Source organism: Pongo abelii, chromosome 4, assembly GCF_028885655.2.
Source record: "Pongo abelii isolate AG06213 chromosome 4, NHGRI_mPonAbe1-v2.0_pri, whole genome shotgun sequence".
In the NCBI taxonomy this organism is placed as follows: Eukaryota; Metazoa; Chordata; class Mammalia; order Primates; family Hominidae; genus Pongo; species Pongo abelii.
Genome location: NC_071989.2, coordinates 131,275,074 through 131,295,133, shown reverse-complemented (window position 1 = coordinate 131,295,133; position 20,060 = coordinate 131,275,074). Strand labels below are relative to the sequence as shown.

At 43.1% G+C, this 20,060-nt stretch overlaps 1 protein-coding gene across 1 annotated transcript; it reads left to right on the top strand.

The window, feature by feature from the left end:
* Window positions 1-4,843: 4,843 nt before the first annotated feature.
* On the top strand, window positions 4,844-19,735 carry PPIC (peptidylprolyl isomerase C). The gene is made up of 5 exons (XM_002815823.5): window positions 4,844-5,294; window positions 12,387-12,500; window positions 12,937-13,030; window positions 15,836-16,020; window positions 17,789-19,735. The coding sequence occupies exons 1-5, from the start codon at window positions 5,178-5,180 to the stop codon at window positions 17,915-17,917; spliced, it is 639 nt and encodes a 212-aa protein (XP_002815869.1). The 5' UTR covers window positions 4,844-5,177; the 3' UTR covers window positions 17,918-19,735.
* Window positions 19,736-20,060: the final 325 nt, after the last annotated feature.

Sequence of the window (20,060 nt, the reverse complement as noted above, 5' to 3'; positions counted from 1 at the left end):
AGGGCTAATATCCAGAATCTACAATGAACTCCAACAAATTTACAAGAAAAAAACAAACAACCCCATCAAAAAGTGGGCGAAGGACATGAACAGACACTTCTCAAAAGAAGACATTTATGCAGCCAAAAGACACATGAAAAAATGCTCACCATCACTGGCCATCAGAGAAATGCAAATCAAAACCACAATGAGATACCATCTCACACCAGTTAGAATGGCGATCATTAAAAAGTCAGGAAACAACAGGTGCTGGAGAGGATGTGGAGAAATAGGAACACTTTTACACTGTTGGTGGGACTGTAAACTAGTTCAACCCTTGTGGAAGTCAGTGTGGCGATTCCTCAGGGATCTAGAACTAGAAATTCCATTCGACCCAGCCATCCCATTACTGGGTATATACCCAAAGGACTATAAATCATGCTGCTATAAAGACACATGCACGCGTATGTTTATTGCCGCATTATTCACAATAGCAAAGACTTGGAACCAACCCAAATGTCCAACAATGATAGACTGGATTAAGAAAATGTGGCACATCTACACCATGGAATACTATGCAGCCATAAGAAATGATGAGTTCATGTCCTTTGTAGGGACATGGATGAAATTGGAAATCATCATTCTCAGTAAACTATCGCAAGAACAAAAAACCAAACACCGCATATTCTCACTCATAGGTGGGAATTGAACAATGAGAACACATGGACACAGGAAGGGGAACATCACACTTCAGGGACTGTTGTGGGTTGGGGGGAGGGGGGAGGGATAACATTGGGAGATATACCTAATGCTAGATGACGAGTTGGTGGGTGCAGTGCACCAGCATGGCACATGTATACATATGTAACTTACCTGCACATTGGGCACATGTACCATAAAACCTAAAGTATAATAATAATAATAATAATAATAATAATAATTACAATAAAAGACAAAAAAAAAGAAAAAAAAAAATTATAAAACCGTAAACCGAGCTTAAAAAAAAAAAAAAAAAAAAAAAAGAAACAACCAGTGTCAGGAATGAAAAAGAAGACATTACTACAGGTCCCACAGACCTACAAAATCATTAAAAAATGTTTTAAACAACTTTATAAAACAATATTTTAAAATATAAATAAAATGGATATATTCCTTGAAAAATACTTCAAGTAAAGGAACAAAATAGAGAATTTGAATAATCCTTCAACTATTTAAAAAATTAAATATATAATTTAGAATGTTACAATAAAGAAAACTCCAGGCTCAGATGGCTTCTAAGAAACATTCAAGGAAGAAATGGTAATCTTACACAAACCCTTTAAGAGTAGGGGAAAAACAGCTACCATTTGCCAACTCATATTAAGAGGCCAGAACAACTCTAATATAAAAACTAAGAGGAAACTCCAATGAAGGAAAATTTCAGGCTAGTCTCATTCAAGAATTTAGATGCAAATATCCTGAAAATAAGATTAACAGATTTACCCACTAACACTGAAATGACATGTGGGTGACGAACTCAGTCTCAGCTGGACAGCCAGAGCCACATTTTGCCCGCTCTTTTTTTTTTCCAGAACTTCAGAAGATAGTCTATATTCAGTTTTTGCCAACTTTGTTAATAAACTGATATTACCAAACCACATCTAGTAATATATAAAAAGGATAATCCATGTTGGACACATTCCAGAATGTAAGCTTGGGTTAAGATTTGAAAATCAACGCAATTCATCACATTAACAGAGTAAGAGAATCACATAATTATTTAAATTGATTTCAATAGATGATGTTAATAAAATTTAAATCAAATATATGCTAAAAACTCTTAGCAAACTAGGACTAGAAAGGAATTTTCTGAATCTGAAAAAAGATATCCCCCAAAAGGACCTTCAGCAAATATCATGCTTAATGGTGAAACATTGAAGCTTTCCCTCTGACACTGGGGCGAAGACAAGGTGTATGAGCCCCCTAGGGCTGCTGTAACAAAGTACCACAAACTGGGTGACTTCAAACAAGAGAAATGCATTGTCTCACAGTTCTGGAAACTACCAGCTGAGATCAAGTTGTTGGCAAGGCCACGCTGTCTTTGAAGGCTCTAGGGGTGAATCCTTCCTTGCCTCTTCCTAGCTTCTGGGGATTGCCAGCAATCTTTGGCATCCCTTGTCTTGTAGATACAGCACTCCAATCTCTGCCTCCATCCTCATATGGTGTTCTCTGTGCGTGTGTCTGTGTCTGTTCTCTTTTTATGAGGACACAAGTCATATTAGAGTAGGGCAAACCCTACTCCAGTATGATTTCATCTTAACTTGATTACGTCTGCAAAGGCAGTCCAAATAAGGTCACATTCACAGATACCAGGGTTTAGGACTTCAATATATCTTTTTGGAGGATAATTCAGTCTACAATACAAGGACTCCCACTGTTGCCACTTCCTTTTGTACTGCAGATCCCAGCCAGTGTAAAAAGGCCAAAAAAGAAATACAAAATGTAAAGATTAGAAAAGAAGAAATAAAACTGTCATTATTCATGGATGACATAATTGTCTATGGAGAAAATCCTAAACAATTCACAGATAAATTATTAGAATATGTTTAACAAGGTTGGTATATACAAAGTTAATATATAAAATTAATTTTACTACAATACATGACAATAGCATAAAAAAACACTTAGAAATCAAACTAATAAAATACGTGTAAGACCTCTGGGCAGAAAGCTATAAAATCTTATTAAGAGGAACCAAAGAAGACTTAAATATGCTATGTTCATGAATTAGAGGACTCAATATTGTAAATTTGCCAAGTCTTAATTGGTCTACAGATGCAGTGCAATCCCCATCAAAATCTCAGTGTGTGGAAACTGACAGGCTGATTCTCAAGTTATATGGACACGGAAAAGCTCAAGAACAGCCAAGAATTTGTTAAACAAAGCTAAGAGGGTATGTATTACTGAATATGAAGAGTTATTATAAAGCTATTTTAATGAAGACAATGTAGTATTGGCACAAAGACAGACAAATAGGCCAATGGGACAGATAGGGTGCCCACAAACACACCTATGCATACATGGGCACTTGCTCTATGACAGAAGAACACTATGGAGCGGTGAGTTAAAGGGGAGAATTTTCAATAAACTGTACTGAAATAAATGAATATTCTTATGAAAAAAATGAATTTGCTTCATGCTTTGTATTAGCCACCAAAATAGTTATATGCAAAAATATAGATGAATTTCCCAAAAATTTAAGCAAAAGAAATACATATGGTAATACCTTATTCAAATAAAATTAAAACAAAATTATAGTACAAGAAAAGTCAGGATTGCAGTTAATTTGGGCAGAAAAAAGTGTTCGTAACTGGCAGAGGGTATAAGAGGAGTTTCTAGGGAGCTGGGAAAGATTTCATTTCTTTGCCTAGAGGGTGAGTTGGTGGTAGCATAAAAAGTAGTTGGACACATTCATTCATTCAACAAATAGTCATTGAGAAATCACTATATATCAGGCATTGCACTAGATCTGGGTCATCAAAGGGGAATAAATATAGGCCTGATCCCTGCCCTGGCCGTGCTTACCTCTGATAGCAGACAGACAAAAACAATTAATGAACACAGATAAATATATACAATCACCTCACAGTCACCTCGTACGGTAAGTGCTCTGAGACATACCCTTGTCTTGCTACACAAGGGGGACTCTTTCCTTATTGGGGGTGGGGATGAAGAGGAAAGCCATTAGGTCTTTGACTGGACTGAATAATAAAAATAGTTCAGAATTGCATTTCTCCTTTTCCTCACCCCAAAAAAGTAGTGGTTACTCCTTTTATCTCTAATGGTTCCAATGTCATTTTAGATCTACACTTAGGTACACCTAGGAATCCCATCTGACATTTAGAAATTCCATCTGTTAGTCCGAGGAAAATCTTGGCTTGAAAGTAATGGCACCAGCCCCTTAAAGTGGCACCTATGTGCGAATACCACTAATTTTTAGTTAATTTTAGGGCTGTTACTCTAAAATAAAAAAGTTATTTTGAAATTCTAATTCAAAAAGCAATGAGTTTTAAAATAACCCTTTCCATGTTATAAAATACTTATATATGCTCATTGTAGAACATCTGGGAAATCAGAAAACCGTAAAAAAAATTTTTTTAAACCCTCAAAAATCCGTAATTCTATCAATAGCTATCAATTCTATCTACAGCTACTGTAAACGTTGTGGTATATCTCTTTCAATATTTAAATGCCTTGATATATCTATTTTCACGGTTGAGATCAGAATTTCTATGTGGTTTTGCAACCCGAATTTTCCATTTAAAAAATATAATAACTTATTTCCCCAGTCATTAATCTTCCTAAACATAATTTTTAAGTTTGTGAAAATTCCATCCTACAGATACACCTAAAAGTCAGTTTATTTACTTTGTTTCCCCAGGAAAGAATCCTACATGACCATGGTTCTGGGCCCGTGTAAGTGCTGCCTTGTGAACAGTGTAGATAAGATCACAGAATCATCCTCCAAATAAAGTACTTAAAGCCAATGTAAAAGTTTTTCGAAGGCAAAGGGGCACTGTGAATTCAGCATTTTCCAATGTTCCCTAGACATGAATCATCTCAGAGAGGCCATTATTCGGGTGCAACAGGGCTCCACGCGTCCAGCGGTGTCAAAAGTTCTGCTAAGCGCCCAAAACCTAGCCAAAGGTTCCGATGGGCCATTGGAACTCGGCGGCCGCGGCGGAGGCTGCTCCCAAGGCGGCAGCAATCAGACCGGGACCGGCCGCAGAGTTCCCAGTCCCGCGGAGCGCTAGCTGCCGGGCGGACGCGGAAGTCCGAGAGCCCTGGTCTTCCCGTCCAGGTTTAACCCGCGCCTACGCGGTAAATTCCAGGAGGTGCTCCCTGCCTAGCCCGTTGCGCCCGGCTCTGCGCCTGGGCAACCCGGGCTCCCTCCAGTCCCTGGCGCTCTCTGCACCCGCCACCTTAGGCACGGCGGCCGAGCGCTGGCTGCGCCCTCTGGGCGCGCTCCCCCTAATCCGAAGTTCGCGTCGCAAGTCTGAACTTGGGAGGAACGCGCCCCGGGTCCCCACCCTTCCCGGACTGCCCGATCCCCATCCCCCGCAACCGGGAGCGCGCAGGCGCAGCCGGCCGGGAGTCCCGTCAGCGGTCCCGGAGCCTGTGTCGCGCCCGTGCCGGTAGCGCCGCTGCCACCGCTCACCATGGGCCCGGGTCCTCGGCTGCTGCTACCTCTCGTCCTTTGCGTGGGGCTCGGCGCGCTTGTGTCTTCTTCGGGGGCCGAGGGCTTCCGCAAGCGAGGCCCCTCGGTGACGGCCAAGGTGACCCAGAGCGGCGGGCAGCAACTTCCCCTGTTGCGGGCGGGGCCCTGGGGGCGCTTTGGATACTGGGACCTCGGTGTCAGGGCGGGCGAGGGGGAGGCTTCCCGGGCGCAGGGGGACTGGAGGCGGCCGCAGGACAGGGTGGGAGGGGGCCGCTCGCGTGCTGGGAGGCCGGCGCTCCGGGGGAGACCCTGGGGGAGCTGGGCTGAGGCCAGCCTGCCCCCGCCGCAGGCTGCTTGGACTTCTTGCCCCGGGTCGGTAGTCCGAAGTAACCAGCCTGGGGGTAGAAGAGGCTTCCGGAACCGGCGGACCCGTTCTCCAGGAAAGAGACTGCCCAAGTACTTCCTTCAGCGTGGCCTGGGCTGGGGAGCACAACGAGAGGAATGCGGGGAGGGGGGCGGGACCCGCACAGGAGAGGCGCTCGGAGCCCAGGGCTTGCAGCCGCTCGCCCGCCGCGTGGTCTCCACGCTGGCCGCGGTGGCTTCGGGCAGGCGTTAAAGCGCCTCGCTCAGATGAGAGACTACCCTCCGCCTCTTTTGGGGAACCGTCGTCCTCTCCCGGGAAGGGGAGGTGCGCCTTCAACTTCGGCGGGCTACGCGAGGCCGGGCGAAGGCGGCACCTGCAGACCTGGGGCAGCCTCCACTGCGGGGAACGGGGGCGGAGGGCTGCCAGAAATTGCGTCTTTAAGGCTTCCTCGTACTTAACTCCGCTTCAGTTCTTTTTTCATCATATTTAACCAAGGGTAGACGATAATGGGAGAATGCAGGGAGAGGGAGGGGATAATTTGGTGACCATGATCACCACTTCTAGAAAACCCACTGGCAATAGTGTCTTGGAAACTGAAGCTGGAGGGGGCAGGCTGCAGCTGAAAGTGGTCTTCATCAGTCTGGGGTTTGTCAGTGGAAACGATACTAATCAACGAGTGGAATGCTTACATCCTCTACCGCAGACGCCACCTGAGGACGGGGAGGAATAGGGGTGGGGAGGAGGAGGTCCAGCTCAGCATCTGATGTCGCAGAAAGGCCGTGCCACGCTGTGGGCGGGGTTGATAAACAGCCTGATGGTTTTGAGAAGCTCTGATCTTACTCCCAGCCTCTTGATCTTGTAGGCATGTCTAACTTTGGGAAACGGTTTGTGCAAGGCCACAGAGCTGAACGGGGTCTCTTGATAAAGCCATAAACATAAAATTCGCACAATTATGAAATGTTGGAGGAAATAAACTTTAATATACTTTGGGTGACATTTAAAAATACCTGAAAAGCGAGAAAAACCAGCGCAGGGAAGACTAAGGAGGCAAAGGGAACTGCATGTGCATAGGTCCTCAAACAGGAAAGCCCTCCCTGCATTCAGAGGATGTGGAGAGGATGGCGTGGCTTCAGCGCAGAATGAGAGGTGACTTGACATGAGGTTGCGAGCAGCAGCGGGATCACACAGGGCCTTAAAAGCTGCAGGTAGGCGTGCGGGTATTGAGACAATTCTTAAAATTTGAAGTGTTATTCTGCAGTCAGAGCCACTGAAGGGTTTTAAGCATAAGAATGGCATGATCTCAATATATACTCTTGAGAAATTTATGTGGTCACTCAGTGGAGATAGAAATGGGAGGTCATTCAGGGCACCATGCCAGAGTCCAGATGATGGCTTGGATTAGGGTGGTAATCATTGAAATGGGGAGCAAGGGAAGGACTTGAAATAGATTTTGGAGATATAACTAACAGGAGTTGTTGACGGTTTAGAAAGGGGGTGAGGGAGAGGGAATAGGATTGCCAAATAAAATACAGGGTGCCCAGTTAGATGTGAATTTGAGATTAACAATGAATAAATGTTTTTAGTGTAAGTACGTCCCCTGCAATATTTGGGAACAAGTTTCACCTGGGAAACTTCTTAACCCTACTAATGCAGTGACCTACCCCAGAGCAAGTCAATCACAGTCTGTATGGGTGGGGCTCAGTATCCTATCTTTGAGAAGCTTTCGGTGATTCTGATGTGCAGGCAGTGTGGGCTGGGAACCACTGGAAGATGGAGCCAAGAGAGGAGGAAGCTGGTGGCTGCAGGAGGGGAAGGGTTTGAGCATCCTAAACCCTTGTCTGTGACACTGTCACTGAGGGAGAGTTTGCATGTACCCTACTCTCAGAATTGTTACTTAACATGTCTTTTTTTCCCCCTACTAAATTTGTCATTAAGTTTTTCTAAAAGCTAATTGTGTAGGTGCGTCTTAAACAGATTCTGCTCTGTTAAATTACTTTTTCATGAACTTCTAAAGACAACTAAATCTATTGGAAAATGACGTTAAAAATAATTTCTCTGAGTGCAGACAAGTACATTAATTGGCCATTGCTGTAGTGTATTGTTTTCTTCAGCAGTGTTTTTGTTTACCTCTCATTTCATTTAAAAATAGGAATCTGTAAATAAGAGAGGTGTGAGGTGCTATTCCGCCCACATGGCCATTAGTGGCACTAACTCCGTCCACAGATCCTGCTGCTGGGCCAGCCTGGCAGGTTCCTGACCCAGCCATAGAGGCTCAGGTGGGGGCTCTGGCTCATTGGGCTCCAAATCCACAGAATTATATTTGCCGACCTATATTTTTGAACCAATGCCATGGGATCTGTGCAGGATCCAGCATCGGGAGTGTATGAAATAATGCCACTATCCTTCCAGCTGCACACATATTACAGCTTGCAAGCACATTAGCATGTAGTGGCCAGGAGGCTGTGGCTAGATGGCCTTGGACAAGTTATCTAATGTCCACAGCTCAGTTTCCTCCTCTGTCAAATGGAGATAGAAATCATCCCTACCTGGGAGGGCTTTGCACATTAGATGTGGTAAAGCAGATTTCTTAGTCCATTTTATGTTGCTGTAAAAGAATACTTGAGGCTGGGCAATTTATGAAGAAAAAAGGTTTATTTAGCTCACGGTTCTGCTGTGAGCTGTAAGATTCAAGACTGGGCATCTGGTGACAGCCTCAGGCTGCTTCCACTCACAGCGGAAGGTGATAGGGAGCAGGCATGTGCAGATCACGTGGAGAGAGAGGAAGCTGAAGGGGATGGTGCCAGCTTCCTTTTAAAACCAGTTCTCATGGGAACTAACAAAGTGAGAACCCACTCACTTCTGAGATGGCACCAAGCCATTCATGAGGGATCTACACCCATGACTCAAACACCTCGCATTAGGCCCTACCTCCAACATTGGGATCAAATATCCAAACCATAGCAGCAGGTAAAGCACATAGTCCATAGTCCCTGATTTCAGAAGTCACTTGTTAGTGTTATTTGTGTTTATCTTAATCCTACTGTGACAGAGCAGACCTGAAAGGAATCATCATTTATTTTACAGGTGAAGAAAGGGAGTTCAGAGTTTAATTAATTTGCTGAAGATTCCATGGCCATTGAGTGGTGGAGCTGCATTTGAGAACAGTTTCTTCCACATGCGCAGCTCATGTACTGGGTGTGTTCCCTAGTTACTTTGGAAACGGAATCAGGATTAATTCCACAGGGGTTTGGGTCAGGCTGTGTAAGTGCCTCCTCCCTCTTCCTCTACCTCCTCCCATCTCCAATGCCGAGTAATTTTCAAATGACTTTCAAGGGCAGCCTTGAGGGAAGAAACAAGTGACTGAGGTGCTCACCCCCAAAGTCTAGCATGGAATCCAATATCACCTTCCCCAGGAAGCCCACACTGATCTCCACAGATAATCACCACCCCTTACCATGACACCTTATCTGTACTAGTCTTATAAAATCTGACTTCTTATTATATTATAGCATTCATATATGTGTTTTCTGTTGGACTGAAGCTCCTTGAGGGTAGGAGCTTTGTAGCCCCACCCCACCGCTGGCCCAGCACTGGGCTTTGTTCCCAGAGGCACTCAGCAACATCAGAGATGAATCCAGTGGTGAGAGGGTTTAGAGTGAGAGCGTTTGCTGGCAGCTGTCTCACCTCCTGTCTAGGAATGTGTGTGCCCAGGTCCTCCTTGAGTATCATTTGACATTGAACCATTTAACATTTCTTGACTGCCTCCTCCTGCTGACCTTAGGTGGCCACTGGGGAACTAAAAACACTGTTTCTACTCCTTAGGGTTTCCCTGGCTAGACCAGGAGAGCCCTATTAACGATAAACCAGTTTAGCTAGAGGCAGCCTTGAAATTCTGGCTCTCACACTCATAGTAGGGAAACCTTGGTAAATCACTTAACCTCCCTCATTCCCACTTTTCTCATTTGTAAATTAGTGATAATAGTTCCTGTCCCACCTTTCCCGGTGTGGTGAGGATGAATTATATAAGATGATGTGGGTTACCCACACTGAGACCACCATTAAGTCATGTTTGTTTCCTTCCCTCTTTCTTCCTGCTCCTCCTCCAGTGTCTGCCCCTTTGTTTAAATGCCTCTCCTGGCTGGGCGCTGTGGCTTATGCCTGTAATCTCAGCACTTTGGGAGGCCAAGATGGGCAGATCACTTAAGGTCAGGAGTTTGAGACCAGCCTGGCCAATATGGCGAAACCCCATCTCTACTAAAAATACAAAAATTAGCCAGGTGTGGTGGTGCACACCTGTAATCCCAGCTACTCAGGAGGCTGAGGCACAAGAGTCGCTTGAACCTGGGAGGCAGAGGTTGCAGTGAGCTGAGATTGTGCCACTGCACTCCAGCCTGGACGGCAGAATGAGATTCTGTCTCAGTAAATAAATAAATAAATGCCTTTTCTGTCTCTCTCATACATTCCTTCCACCACCACCCCAGTGCAGGCCATTATGACCTTATTCTTGAACTGGTGTAAGAGCCTCCAGATTCTCTTTCTCTCTGTTTGAGTAACATTCCCAGAGCCTCGCTTGACCCTATTCTTTCTCTTCTCTCTGTTGCCTAACAAAACTCATGCTTAGGCCAGCATCTCTCCTCTGCCTTCTGGAACTGGTGGGCAGCTTCTTTCCTGGCCCCCCACCCACTCTAACCCCTAGTTGTGGTCAGAAGGGCAGCTTTGCTTCTCTGCACACAGGTCACATTTCCTGCCTAGGTGCATTGGTTCCAGAAAGAAGTCTGCCAGGCAAGGCTCACCCCCATCCGTGTTTGGGGAGATGGCTCCCCTCCTCCCAGGCCTGCCTGCCTTCAAGCCTTCCTCCTTAGCCTCACCATTCCTGCAGGCCTGGGCATACAGTGTTTGGGTGGCATTTGTCACACACTGCCCTGTACTGTGGTTATGGGTTTGCCTATCCTATCTCTTTATTTTAAGCTGCCTTAGGACAGGGACTCTCTTATACAGTTTGTCCCCTCACATTGCCTTTTACATAACCTTGCATAAATACTTGTTGACAAAATGAGATTTGATTTTATCCTTTCCATTAGAGTTGGCAAAACCTGCTATGAAAAAAAAAACTGCTATGTGTTCTTATGCTCACTCATGAAGCTGAAGGATATTTCAATTTGGGGAAAAAATTATAATAATATGTGTGCTAGGCTGTGTGTAAAAATACGTGATTTTTGCTGAAGAGTTATGTTGGGTGACAGGTACTTTTTCTTCATCTGCTCATGCTGCTCTCCCAGATCTTACTCCCTTCCTAAACATTCACAGGCTTTGTTTTCTCTTCTTTATTTTAAAAGTCTGGAAGGCTCTTCTAGTGTCTCATATGATGTTTCTTTAAGGTTTCATCTCTGGCTTCCTGGTGCTGCTTTGTTATTGCTGTTTATTGAATTTACACCTTGGCTTGCAAATCCCTTTGGAGAAACTGCTTCTCTCGTAAGCCGGCTCTGCACTGACCAGGCCCATGGGTGTGTTGAAGCACCTTCCTATCCCAAGCCATGCTGAATTGCACTCCTTTAATACACTGCCCCATCTCAAGGGCAGGGCCTTTCATGCATTCTATAAAGCTCTTCTATATAAATAATAATAAAAGTTTTGCTGCTTTGGCCATGTAAAAATTGTAAAATGCCACATGGAACACTAAATATCACATCACCCTGTGACAGGCGTACTGATGTATTGGCAGAAGCTCTTGTCTTGAACTGAAGCTTGGCAGTCTTTACTTAGTGATTTTTCTAAACTGTAAGACATCTTTTTTCTTTGACAACCGTTCTTATATTTTTTAAAGCCATCTCTTGAATGTCTTTTTTACCCATTCAAACAGTAAATTGGTTCATGTAATCTAAACGCGCTAATAGAATGCCCTTTGACTTTGTGGCCTTTTCAAGCGTTCTATTTCAGAATCATCTTAACACAGTGATTTGTGAAGCAAAATGCATATAATTTTGTTTCAGATGAGACAGTTAAAAACAAGTCCAAGAGAACTTTTATGGTTTTACCTGCAAAAAGGGGACTCACACTCACTCCTGGCTATGTGTCTTCTTTTTCCTGTTGTAAAATGTTGGGTTAGGAAAAGCAAATTCTATTTGGGTAACGTGGGAACAAGAGGACTGAATTCAGTGTCTGAGTTTACAGGGTGATGGCTTTGTCAGTGTGATGACCCACGCTTAATGTTTGCTGTCCTTTGGAAAGCTGGGGACCTGGTGCTTTACTGTGCTTGGACATGAGTGGCAGGCCTTTTGAAGGACTGCTGTGTTTCACCATTTTTACCATCTCCTGGATGGCAGACATCTATTGAGAACTCATTGCAAATTTAGGACTGTTTGAAATTATAAAAAAATAAATTTTGGTGGTTAGCCTGTTTCCTCACAACTTTTTTTTTTTTTGTCCTGCCAAGATTAGAGAGCATTACTTTCTAAGAGAGCAACATTTTCCATTCAACTCTTCATCCATAAAGCCAGGAAATGAGAAGTAGCAGCAGCGTTTGTCTGGGGTATGGGAAGAGAAGAATTATTGAAGACTTCATTGGCCAGCGCTGACAGAGTTGAGTCAGCCTGTAAACTCAATACCTGGTACAGTGCCTGGCCCATGGGTGGTGCTTAATAAATGTTTCTTGAAAGAATATTTGTGAGTGAAATGCACCCATGCAATAGTTTTAAAGTACCTTTAATTGATGTCATGATCCTTTACAAAATACTGATGGGCAGGGCTTTTGTATGTGGGTCAATTCTCAGATTTTAATTTTCACTTACCTTGTATTTGTGCTTTTCCACCTTATAACCTTCCACTTTGCCTTTCAACTGCACACAGGTCTTCTTTGATGTGAGGATTGGAGACAAAGATGTTGGCAGAATTGTGATTGGCCTCTTTGGAAAAGTTGTGCCCAAGACAGTGGAAAATTTTGTTGCTCTAGCAACAGGAGAGGTATGTCTCAATTTTATTTCCTTTAAACTGGGTCTTCTTTCTTTTAAGCCAAATATAAAGATGTCATCTGAGAAAATAAGTATTAAATTAGTATGTCAGATGAACCTTACCACATTTGACTTTATTTTCCAATAAAATATGTATTATTTGGGCACTCAGTGCCCTTAGGCTTCTGGAAATTGGGAGAAAATCATCATCAAGTGAAAATATGGTTTGCTCTCTTTTAACTTATTCACATTAATACTTGACTTCCATAACATATTTATTTTTTGGTCAGCTAATGATAAATTTCTCTCAGTAAACCATAACTGGGATATAATCAAGTTCTGTAGTCATTTTGTTTAATTTTCTCAGTTTGTCCTTTCTAGATCAACACTGAGTTTATCTTTCAGTATGGCCTCTGTTACTTGTTATTCAACTGAAATAATCTCTTTAGAAAGGATATGGATATAAAGGAAGCAGGTTTCATCGTGTCATCAAGGATTTCATGATTCAAGGAGGTGACATCACCGCTGGAGATGGCACTGGGGGTAACGTCTTTGCATTTTTCCTTTCCCATTTACCAAACTGAAACCTAAGATTAAGCCAGTATATGAACCCAATCTGTTGAAATCCAGAGCTAAGGAACACAGTTGTAAAGATGACTCTACCTCTTTAAGAAGGATGGAGTTTTGGGGACTCATCTAGCAGCATCTCGACAGGTATAAGGGAGGCGTCCTCATTTTAAGCAGGATTGTTTTGGTGTTTATTGTCTTTCCGTAATTGAGATGTATTCATTTTGCAGTTATTAAAATACCAGACTACTAGTCAGTAGCCATACAGAAAATATCTTTCGTAGGAAGGAAAAGGTGTGGAACATGAAGCTGCATTCCCCTGGGATGGCAGCGCGCGCGCAGAGGTGGGCGTTGCAGGCGGAAGATGGGCCTCACACCAGGAGGTTGAGACTAGAGTTAGCAGCAGGGTCACAGCGCACTTTCCTCATTCTTTCAAAATCTTTCATCATATTGACAAAACAGTAAAAAACAAGTCCAAGAGAACTTTTAAGATTTAACCTGCAAAAAAGTGACTCACACTCCTAGCTATGTGTTTTCTTTTTTCTGTTCTAAAATGTTGGGTTAGAGAAAGCAAGTTCTACTTGGGTAACTTGGGAACAGGAGGACTGAATCCAGTGTCTGAGTTTACAGGGTGGTGGCTTCGTCAGGACCCCAAGCTTACTATTTGCTGTCCTTTGGACAAAGCTGGGAACCAATACTTTTTTAAAGTTAAAGCAATAGCTGAGTTGTCAAAATTGTAATAGAAACAAACTCTTATAAACAAAGTTGGAGTTCAATAAAGTAGAAATAGTTAAATTTAGAGTTTCAAATCTCCTTAGCTTATTGTTTCTCATTGAGGATTATAGCTTTCCAGCTCCATACACTGTTTTCTCTTAAAAGTTTAGTTCTTTTCTTGAACATACACCATATATGTAACTCCAAAGAATTTAAATTTACTTTAGATTTAAGATTTTTAATTCAACAAATACTGGTTTGGGTGGATATCTGTTGTCCATTTTTAAAGCAACAGGCCATTTTCAAGCACTATTTCTAATTTTATGTTTATTGCAATGGTTTGTTTATAACAAAAAAATGGCTACTATTAAGTGCTTTGATTTGCCAGGCACTTTGTGAAGATTACTTTTAGTTCTTGCAAAAATGCTGAGGAGTATGGGGATGTAGACAGGAGTGGAGGAAGGCATTTAGGTTACCCCAGGCAATGGGATTTGCTGAGGACACTCATGGATCTCACTGGAAAACCCTGGAGTGCTGGTGCCCGTGCCCTCGGTGCTGGCATCCCACCTTCCTGCCATAAGAATGGTGCCAGCAGGAATGGTGACTGAGCTTCATTCTGCCCTCTTTTCTGCTACCTTTTTTTTTTCTCACTACCTTCCCTGCCCAGTGTGCATCTTGCGTTAGAATTCTCTGAATTTTGGATAGACAATGTTTTGGGCAATTTAAATATAGCCTAGACCCTTCTGTAGGAGCGCTCTCCTACAAGGCCACTTGAAGTGTCACTGACCAACCAGTTATAAATTGCTTGGCTTTGATATCCACTTCTGGGCTTTTTTTTTCTTTTGAGACACAGTCTCACTCTGTCACCCAGGCTGGAGTGCAATGGCATGATCTTGGCTCACTACAACCTCTGCCTCCCAGGTTCAACCGATTCTCCTGCCTCAGCCTCCCAAGTAGCTGGGACTGCAGGCGCCCGCCACCATGCCCGGCTGATTTTTTGTATTTTTAGTAGAGATGGGGTTTCACTGTGTTAGCCAGGATGGTCTCAATCTCCTGACCTTGTGATCCGCCTGCCTCAGCCTCCCAAAGTGCTGGGATTACAGGCGTGAGCCACTGCGCCCAGGCTACTTCTGGGTTTTCTAACTGAATCAGAATTTTGAAGTTGGCAACTGACAGATAAGGGGCCCTACAGAAGGGGAGGTGGGCCTGGCAGACTCTTGAGGTATTGGAGGATAGTCAGATCCATCTCATGGTCTGTGGAGAAAGATCTTCCACTCTGCCTGCCACTTTGCTAGAACTCCAGACCTCCTGCCTTGCTTTGGTTCTCCTGTTCAAGGTTGACCACTGGGTGCTCCCAATTGCCATCATCCTCTGTGTCCTGTTGGGTCCTGAAGTTGCTGTGACCAACAACTTCCAGATCAGCTGCTATTGTTCTTGGTGCTGAGGCAACAAAAAGCACCAGCTTTAGAATCAGAAAGTCAGATGTTCAAATTCTGCTCTGCTATTTTCAAGTTTTGTAACCTCTGTTTCCCATTGTAAAATAGGACAGAGAATACCTGCTCTTCAGGGTTGTTATGAGAATTCGCTGTGGGTGTATATTGAATGCTTGGTGCATCCTGGTTGGGTGCTGAGTAACACCCAATCCTGGATAAGTCACAGGACTGTCCTGAGCTTTGAGTCTCAGGAAACAGGTACACAGCCACTAGGATGGCTCACACCTTTTCATCTGGCTTTAGGATGTTTTCCTGCCCTTCAGTTCCTTCTCACTTCAGAGTGAAATCATGGACCTGCTTGATCAAGGTTTGGTCCTTGGTATGAGGCCAGAGAGTATCCCGCTATCCTGTGCCATATTTAAGGCTTTCTTTGTTTATTTTAGGCCCTAGTGCCCTGTTTCCTTAAGGAGTTAATTTTATTCCCTCCTTCACTTCTCCTTATGTTTGAACATGTCTTCCCCATCCCTACCTCCTATAGGGTTCTAGTAACTGATTCCTCTAAGGCCTTATGTTTCCCTTTGAAGAGGTGACTTTTGGAAGACATCTGTTCACTCTCTTCCTTGTTTTGTCTCAGGTGTGAGCATCTATGGTGAGACATTTCCAGATGAGAACTTCAAGCTGAAGCACTATGGCATTGGGTGGGTCAGCATGGCCAACGCTGGGCCTGACACCAATGGCTCTCAGTTCTTTATCACCCTGACCAAGCCCACCTGGTTGGACGGCAAACATGTGGTATTTGGAAAAGTCATTGATGGGATGGTAAATTGATACATTTTTTTCCTTTCAAAGCTTTCTATTTTTATTGAGAGTACTTTCAATGATTTATTTTAATCTTAAAATATGCTTGTTAGAGATCCATTATATAGCTGACTGGCCTCTTCAAAGGTGAATAAATTATATATGGTATGGCATTTTAATTCTTAGGGTCATTGGCACAGCAGCTAGGGACTTGACAAGGAGAAATTAAAGACAAGTTGATTTATTTTACTACTTGATATAAATGTAAAGCCCTTTTTAATGGAACCAATATATACCAGGACCCCATATATACACACAATGGAATATTATTCAGTCTCCAAAAGGAAAGACATTCTGAGGACATTATGCTACGTGAAATAAACCAGTCGTAGGAAGACAAATACTATATGACTTCATTTATATAAAATATCTAAAGTGGTCACATTGATAGAAACAGAAAGTAGAATGGTAGTTGCCAGGGGCTGGGGATGGGGTAAATGGGATGTTGTATTTAATAGGTATAGGGTTTCAGTTTTGCAAGATGAAAAATTCTGGCTATTGGTTGCACAACAATGTAAATATACTCAACACCACTGCACCGTGCACTTACGAATGAGTAAGATGGCACATTTTATGTTATGTGTTTCTTACCAGAATTAAAAATAGTTAAAAACAAAGCAAAACAAAACCACCCCAGAATCCCATCTGGTTCAGCTCAGACACCTAGGTCACATTCACAGAGACACGCAACAAAAAATTATCGAAGAGAATTTGAATCTATACTGTTGGGTCTCAAAGAATGTCAAAGCAGTCCAATTCACAACCCGTAGGAACACTTCGTAAAACCCTCATTCCCTTTCTCTCTCAATATTGCTGCCTTACAGGTGCCTGAAGTAGCACTCTCAGCTCCTAAACTGGTTACTGTAAAGTCTGTCCATCCCAGGCCTGGGCCATCCTTGTCTCCCTTTCCTTTTTCCATGTTTCATTTTATTTTGTTTCCATGTGACTTATTCTGCCTCCCTCAGCCAAATGTAAATAAACCAATCTTGCTCGCTGCAGTTCCTTCACAACTACCTGTTTTTCTGATTCTATCTAACACAAGTTTGGGAACTGAGCTAGTAGCCTCAATGCTGTCTGGGAAACCCACCAAAAACCTACTTTCTTATTCCTTGCCCAGTCCAACCTCCTTCAGTGTGAAATACCGTACTGTTGGGCTTGTGAAGCCTTCCAGGGTAGAGAAAGGTGCCTTCACAGCACTGTGGGGGGCTGGGGTTACATTAGTATTGGGCTCAACTTATAGGTTAATGGCTTGGGTCACCTTTAAAATGGACAAACCTAGAACTAGGTCCATTTCTGAATCTGCTTTCTGGCCCATACATGTGAAGACCTATTACAGGATGGAGCTGAAACTGACTCAGACTTCATGTTGACTGTTACGCTGGCTTATACCAGGTGAATGGAAATGCCTTTTACTAGAGCTGGGTGTTTACAAAAATATCTACTTTTTTAGAATATAAAATGCTTATTTAAAAAGAAGTGAGGAAATATACCAGTGTGGTCGCTGAGTAAGAAGGTCATGGGTGAATTTTATTATGTGATGTATGTATTTTCTACATATTCTAAGTTTTCCACAGTTAGCATGCATGGTCTTAGTAGTCATAAAAAAACAACCAACCAACCAACCTTATTTCCTTCCCACATGGGCTTTTGGAGTTGGCTTTGGTTTAACCTTTGGATTGCTATAGCTGCTGGTCAGAATTAAACCATGTGTCTACTTTTCTCTCACCAGACAGTTGTGCACTCCATAGAGCTCCAAGCAACTGATGGGCATGACCGTCCACTCACCAACTGCTTGATTGTCAACAGTGGCAAGATAGATGTGAAAACGCCTTTTGTGGTTGAGGTCGCTGACTGGTGACATAACTGGCAGAAAACAAGGATATGCTTTGGCAGGGGTGTGTGTGTGTGTGTTTGTGTGTGTGTGTGGTGTGTTGTCTTTCAATTATTTGCTTTTTTTTTTTACTTTCTTTTTGTATTCTATCGCAGATCACAGGAAAGTTATAAAAATCAAACCATCACCCTTTAGTTTGCTTGAACTTTAGTAAACCACCTGCTTAGGGACTTTTAACTTAAATATATCCCCTTCCTCAAGTGGTGCTATTTTTAAACTAAAAAAAACTTTGAATTGGCTATTTTTTTAACGCAATAATTTTTTTTATGAATTCATTATGATCCCCATATTGGGTAATGCTGAACATTTATCTGAAACAGATGAGGATATTAAGTTTATTATTTTGTATCCAAACAGAAATTCAGATAAAGGGAAATTTGACTAGTGTAACCTGAGATATGTCATAGGGATTTCTTTCTGACAAAAGGGTGCTTGGCTGTTCTTTATATTAAATACTTTTAGATCAACTCTTTTTGCAAGACTTTTTAAAAATGTAAAGTTCTTTAAAAAATAAATATACAAAAATACACACACTCTAGCATTAACAGTGAACAGATTAGAAAGATTTTATAAATCAAACTACAAACATAATTAGATTACTCAGAAATTATGCCCATCCACATCTCATATACTTAAGGTGATTATTTACTTATTGTTATTCAATGTAACATTTTTAGAAAGTTATCTTTAGCCCAGTTGCAATAGAAATATTTTTTGTTACTTACATAAGGGGATTAAGACTCAGGCTATAAGGCCTGGGTATGATGGCTCATGCCTATAATCCCAGCACTTTGGGAGGCTGAGACAGGAGAATTGCTCGAGCCCAGGAGTTTGAGACTAGCCTGGGCAACATAGTGAGACCCTGTCTCTACAAAAACTAAAATTAGCTGGTCATGTTGGTGCACATCTGTAGTTCCAGTTACTCAGGAGGCTGAGGTGGGAGGATCGCTTGAGTCCAGGAGATCAAGGCTGCAGTGAGCTGTGATTGCCCCAGGCAACAGAGTGAGACCCTGTCTCAAACAACAACAACAACAACAACAAAACCCACTCAGGCTGTATTTAAACTAGATGAGGCCAGGTGTGGTGGCACATGTCTGTAGTCCCAGCTACTGAAGAGGCTGAGGTGGGATGACTGCTTAAGCCCAGGAATTCGGGGCTATAGTGAGCTATACTGATTGGGTATCTATACTGTTCGGCATCAATATGGTGGCCACTGGGGAGCATGGTAACGCCAGGTTGCCTAAGGAGGGGTGAACTGGCCCAGGTTGAAAACAGAGCGGGTCAAAACTTCTATGCTGGTCAGTAGTGGGATCATGCCTGTGAATTGCCACTGCACTCCAGCCTGAGCAACATAGCAAGACCCTATCTTTAAAAAAAAATAACTAATGGGAAAGTGAAATTCTACTGGGGCCTTGTTATAACATACCTGGCTATAACAGAGTGTGCTTGATCTCTGTTCAGATGGGAAGTGTTGTCTGTTAGAAAACAGTGCCATTGCTTCTCCTCCAGGACTCAAGCAGTGAGGATCCATCTCACCGAGTTGTATTTTAAGAAAATTGCCTCCGTGAGAGATGAATTGAGTATTCCTACTGCTGATTCGCAAATTGCTGCAACACTCTGGGAGAGCAATTTGTTAATTTTTTTCCAACAAATATTTTTTGAGGGTCTTTGATCTGCCAGGTACCAGTTTGACTTTTGGGGATACAACAATGGACAGAAAAGGGCCTCATGGGGTTTACGGTCTAGTGGGGGAAGACAGAGAATAAACAAGGAAACAAATAAAAAGGGTGATGAGTGCTGTGAAAAAAAAATATGCCCATGTCTGCTGGAGAGGCTGGGAGAGAAGCATCGTCGGAGTGGAAGGCCTCTTGGGCCCCTCTTGGTTCTCTTGGGCCTCTGGAGGGATGGCATTTGTGCTAAGGCCTGAAGGAAGGGTAGAAAGCAGCAAGAAGGGCCTTCCAGGAGGAAGGAAGAGAAAATATGAAGGTCCCAAGATAAGGATGAATGAATTCCAGGGCAGAAGAGAAAGCCAGTGTGTTAGGGCCTGGTGCGAAAAGGGGAGCGGGATAGGGGCGCGGTCAGAGGTAATGCTGAGACTGGACCAGTTTGG

Bases quoted from the DNA above. Each gene is read 5' to 3' on its own strand.
- PPIC (XM_002815823.5), top strand. From the start codon at position 5,178: ATGGGCCCGGGTCCTCGGCTGCTGCTACCTCTCGTCCTTTGCGTGGGG. The intron at 13,031-15,835 runs GTAACGTCTTTG...GTTTTGTCTCAG, and splicing joins CGCTGGAGATGGCACTGGGG to GTGTGAGCATCTATGGTGAG. The intron at 16,021-17,788 runs GTAAATTGATAC...TTCTCTCACCAG, and splicing joins GAAAAGTCATTGATGGGATG to ACAGTTGTGCACTCCATAGA.